Below are 5,659 nucleotides of genomic sequence, written 5' to 3'. Positions count from 1 at the left end.
CTGCAGAAGGATCCTGTTTGTGTGCCGCGTCGTTTCTTGCTGGCGAGAAGGTAGCGCGGGACATTTTCTCACATATTTTATATGTGAGGGGAGGCCTAAAAACATGACATCCTAGGAAGCCAAATTTCAAGGCATTACAGCATCCAGATGTGGCCTCGGTACTGCTGTTTGATCTTAGTGAGATTTACAGTAAGAACCAGGAAGGAAAAATTCAGAGCAGAAAGACTTGAGAAATTTGCTGTATAGCCAGCAAAAAAAAAAAAAAGTCTGTAAGGATGGACAGACAGTTGGAAAGACTGTCATTGAGATGATCTCATGAATTAGGAAGATCCACCTTTCATGGGTTGAAAGGTTGGTAAATACAAAATTTTCACTTGAGAGTCCCTGGGTATTCTAGTCCCAGAGCTAAGAAATTATTTCCATAGTATTTCACGTGTTTAGTCATGAAACCACTGGAGAATCCATGGTAGCAGTGGTGCAGGGTGGGAGGTGCCCCAGATGGCAGACATAGGACTATATAGCACTTGATGTTTGCCCTTCCAGTTTTCAGTTTTGCTTCAAATGGATTGTGCCTTACTGTTTCACAATTCTTCTCACTTGAAGTGGGAGTGACTCCCATGGGCATTTGCATATTGGATGTGTGCAACTTGTTTTTTAAACTTTAAAGTTCATATATAAAAATTTGCCAAAGTCTGAAAACACTTTGAGACTTGGCCTTTTGAGCACTGATAGAATTGGTAGAATATAAAAACCCATACATAAATATGGGCTAGTGAATTCTGATGCGTTCTGCATTGTGAGGTGGGCTTGGGTCTTTGAGGCCCAGGGAGGCAGATATATTTTAGATGTTAAATGTTCTAAAAACAAAAAAACAAAAAACAAAAAAAAACCTCATGCATTGAGTACGTAGGCCCTAAGGAAGAAGGGATCTGAAGTGGACCTTTGGGAAGTCTCTAGGCCATGAAACATTTGCTCAAGGCTTTGAATTCACAGCTTCATGGGTGAGGGGAGAGGGACTTCCTCATAAAATTGAGCTTTCTTTTCGATTCCTTGATATCATATCTATTGCCACATCGTTCTGCCTTAACGTATACCTCCCTAAGTGCCCACGTGTGGAAAACTATATAACATGGCTGAAAACAAAACCTTCCTTTTCTTCTAGTTGATTTTCTCATGTATTTTGTCATAAGGACTAAACCTGGTGTGGTAGTTTGAGTAGGTTTATCTGTCATGGAACTTGTTTCATAGATTGACCTTGAACTCAGGAATCTTCATGGCTCTCTCCCCTGAATTCGGGGATTGTAGGCATGTACTACAATGCCTGGACTTAAGCTTTTGTCTACTTGGGACTTGCTCTTTACCAGGCTGGCCTTGAACAAAGAGCTCAGCTTGCATCTGTCTCCTGAGATTAAAGGCCTGCATCATGCCTGAACCTAAGCTTTTGGTGGCCACTATTCCTCAAGATCCGGATCATAAGCCTGTATCCTCCATTTCTGGATTGTAGTCATTCCAGATTAAAAGTCCAAATGAAAACAATAAGTAATAATAACACCCAATATGATATAACTATTCCTTATTCAGTGACAAATACATAAACAATAAGCTTAGCTGAGTGGGATCTTGCCCTGAGGTCACTACTTCCTTATTTCCATTTAATATCCTTGAACACAAAATTCAGCTCCATTGCACTTTCTGGTGCCCTTTTAATACTTGGACCACACATTTTCTACTTTTTCTTTCTAAGCTTGCTATGCTTGATCAAAACGGTCTTCATGAAAGTAAACCAGAGGACAAGGTCTATGTTGGGCATTTCTAAGACTTCCTTTGTCGATGCAATTAATCTAAGTTTCTTCACCTTCATCTCAGGCAGACTCTTCAGAGAAGGGCAAAAGGCAGCAACATTCCTTACCAAACCATAAGAAACTAACTCTTGCAGCTAACCTTTTGAAAAATCACTCCATTAGTGTAGTATTTTAAGTTAATCCATTAGTGTGGATTTTAAAGTGAGAGAGAGAGAGAGAGAGAGAGAGAGAGAGAGAGAGAGAGAGAGAGAGAGAGAAGAAAAGAAACTTAAGGAAAGGCGGGGATAAACTCATAGCAAAGGGGAGAGTTAGGAAAGAGCAGAGCAGAGTACAAAACCATATAGAAAAGATGGGTCAGTAACAAACAGAGAAGACTGCTCTGCCCAAAAGGGAAGTCTAGATAAGGCCAAATGAGCCTACCCAAAATAGATATCGTCCTCTTCCCATTTCCCCTTTCACCACAAGCTCTCAAGAGTGATTAGCAACAAATACCAGCTAGTTGTGTGTATATTTCTTACTTGTTTATTTTTGTGGTTTTTAGTTATGTATTGGAAAGTCAGTTGATAACTGAATACTTCATTGTTAAATGAAGCCTGGATGGTAGCCCAGGCAAGTGATGCCATCACTTAGAAGGTCAAGGCAGAAGGTAACCTAAAGCCGAGTCAGAACTACAGAGTAAGGTTCTGGTTTTGGTTGTAGGGTGTTGTCTATTTTTGTTCATTCATTCTCTCAAGAAATAACTGTTCTGGAAAGGTTTCCCTTACTATAGCATATTTTGAGGACCATATAATTGATTATACATGACATGTTTAACATTCTAATTGTATCTCACATTTCAATTCTCCTGGAGCTGCGAGTTTGGGAATGTAGCTCATGGGCCTAGCATGTATCAACTCCCAGATCCAGTTCTCAGTACCACAATGAAAGACATGACAAGCAAGACCCCAAAACACAAAGTCAAAATCTTAGGGAAGAGAAACAGCACGTAGGTGTCTGTTTCTTCATTAGTAAACCAGAGATGGTTTTTAATCCAGGTAACAAGAAAGGATATGGCCATCACAGGGCCAAATATTCTTTCTGTGATGTCCTTGTAGAAAGAACTTGTCTAGTCTCTGTGTGGCTGGTCAGCCACCGTTGTCCCTTGCTCTTTCCCCAAACACCAACTTGCTTTGTCTTTTGTTGTTGTTTTGGTTTGGTTTTTTGTGTTCATTTGTTTTGCTTTGCTTTGTTTTGAGACGAGGTTTCTCTGTGCAGCTGGGCTGTTCTGGAACAGTACATCAGGCTGGCCTTGAACTCAGAGATTTGCTGACCTCTGCTTAGTGAGCAAGTGCTGGGATCAAAAGCATGTGCCGGCCACCGCCCTGCTTCTGTCTGAAAACATTTGATTGTCCTAAAGATCAAGATAGATCATGTGCAAGCATACAGTCACATGCGGCTTTGTTATGGGGGTTTGGCTGTTGATGTTTTGTAAGTGTTACTCGTTTATCTTCAATATAAAACAAACCAGTTACAGTTAGTTATAATTTTAAGAATACCTGCCTTTTCTTATTAATAAAAATTTGAAATTCTACCAAATGCCTATTTAATTACCATCCTTGAAAGATTTCTTTGGAGCTCTTAGTAGCCTAAATGTTATGAGGTTATTTCTCCCATGCCTGCTTCTGGGAAGCCAACAGAGTAGAAGAAAGTACTGTTAATTACGACCATATTTAAACTTTCGAAAACAATTTTGTTGACAGTTAAAATGTAGCAAACCTTTTTGCTCTTTATATATTCCTAAGAGAAAACTCGATATGCTCCCTGGAATCTGGGAATGGAAGAGGGGGGAAAAATCAAGAAACACAGCAATAAGGTGAAAAGAATTCGTGCCACCCCCCTCAGATCGGTAGCAGTCAAAATCCTCAGTATAAAACGATCCGATCCTCGCTTCCAAGATAGCCAACAGCAACTTCTTACGCCAAGGTTAGGGGATGTTAAGTAAATTCTCAGTAATCCTCAGTTTGTCCATGTGAGACAAGCCAATCAAGTACAAAGTCCAGAAATTGCAAAAGGAAGGAAGAGAGGGTGCAGGCTGGGATCGGAGGGCACCGAGGGTTGACTTGGTTTTCCTACCAATGTTTAGAACTATGCTCATCCAATTCCTAGGACACTTGGTATCACCCAGCTTCTTGCATCAGTCCAGTGGACAATGACTCTCAAAGCAAGGCAAGCTTTGATCTCGTCCCACCTTTACTCAGTCCGCCAGATCCAGCGTCTCTCTGGGGACTTACTGGAAACTTAGGAAGCAACAAGCAGCCCACGAGACAATCCTACCAGCCAGGGCACGTAGGGACCAGAGAAGCCTAAAGATATGGATTACTTACAGTTTGTCTCTGAGACAGGGATCACCAGGGCGAGGCAGGCCAGTAGCACCCGAAAGCGCGCGCTCAGGACCCTCATTGCTGAGTGGGCGGCTGGGGGTCAGGGATGGCGCAGCGGGAACCCTGCCAGCGCTCAGGCGGCCGAGGGGAGCTGCGAGCCCGGGCTCTGCTCTCCCAGCTCTGCCGCGGCCCAGCCGGAGCACGGGCGGGCGGAGCAGGAGCAGCCAGGGGCGGAGGGGACCGCCCGCTCCCAGCCCCCAGCCCGGGAGGGGAAGCGGTGACTGGGACATTTCCTGGAAGCTCTTCACAGCTGGGGGGCGGGGGTGGGGTGGGGAGGGCCGCGGGAAGGAGGTCGGAGGCCGAGGGAAGCTTATCAGAGAGGTCCTTTGTCACTGTCCCCAGCCCTGCATTTACTTCTTCGTTTCTTTAGAAAGTGAAGTTTTCAAAGGGTGAATGCTCTCTCTCTCTCTCTCTCTCTCTCTCTCTCTCTCTCTCTCTCTCTCTCTCTCTCTCTCTCTCTCTCTCTCTCTCCCTCTCCCCTCCCTTTTCCATTCCTCCTCTACCCAGCTTCCCCCCCCCCATCCCCTTCTCTCCAACTCCAGAGACTGTCAGCCAAGAGGATGTCAGGATGTCAACTTAAACTGAAGGCAACTTGGACTTTAGGAAGAAGGGTACTCAAAACCAAAGTAATGGGAGGAAAGAAAGTGGAATTTCTTCAGAAACAGTGTATTTCTTCAGAACAGCCTGTTTTGGTATTAGCATTACCTTTTTAGGTGTACACAGTATTAGCATTACCTTTATCAGGTGTACACGGTGTAAATCAGGCTTTCGATGCTACTTGAAACTAAAGTGCCTGGGTTGAAAACATAGTACTTGCTCTTAACACTGTTGTATAACTGTAAGAACAGAGCTTACACTTTTAAGTCCTAGTCATACCATCTGTAACAGAGATAAGAGGTTTTCATAGTGTTGACATGAGACTCTATAGATGTTATCTATATGAAACATTAAGTCCATGCCAACTAGTAGCACTCAATGCACAGAGTATATTGATCCTTTTTTTTGGCCCAATTAAAACATATTGATTTTTTCTGAATGTGTGTGAATGAAACTTACTAGGCAGAATCATATTTTAGGCATCATTTTTTCTTTCTTTCTTTTTTTGTTATTTTGTGATTGAGCTGGATACAAGATGACTAAGATGGGAGTCAATATTTTTTCTGATAAAATGTTTTGGGAAATTTCCATTCATTGAGTAGGAGGAAGGAAAACTTTTGTAGTATACCCTTCTATGCTCTGTACCTTGCTATATTATAGACTAAGAGGACAAAATGGGGCTAGAGAGTTAGTTCAGCAGTTAAGAGCACTGGCTACTTGTGGGGACTGCTTGCTCTTCCAGGAGTCTTGAATTCAATTCCCAGCAACCACATGGTGGCTCACAATCATCTGTAATGAGATCTGATGCCTTCTTCTGGTGTGTGTCTGAAGACAGTTACA

General features: G+C 42.8%; 1 protein-coding gene across 1 annotated transcript in view; it reads right to left on the bottom strand.

Annotated features, from left to right (window-relative positions):
- The window catches only part of Pros1 (protein S), a 66,685-nt gene extending 62,325 nt beyond the window's left edge, over positions 1-4,360 (bottom strand). The window contains exon 1 of the mRNA XM_021209697.2: positions 4,166-4,360. Within this exon, the coding sequence (XP_021065356.1) occupies positions 4,166-4,241 (76 nt within the window). The 5' untranslated portion in view covers positions 4,242-4,360. The remainder of the gene's footprint in view (positions 1-4,165) is intronic.
- Positions 4,361-5,659: the final 1,299 nt, after the last annotated feature.

The sequence above is a fragment of the Mus pahari genome, chromosome 12, assembly GCF_900095145.1.
Source record: "Mus pahari chromosome 12, PAHARI_EIJ_v1.1, whole genome shotgun sequence".
NCBI lineage: Eukaryota > Metazoa > Chordata > Mammalia > Rodentia > Muridae > Mus > Mus pahari.
The sequence above is the reverse complement of the archived record's forward strand: the minus strand, read 5'-3'. Positions and strand labels throughout refer to the sequence as shown.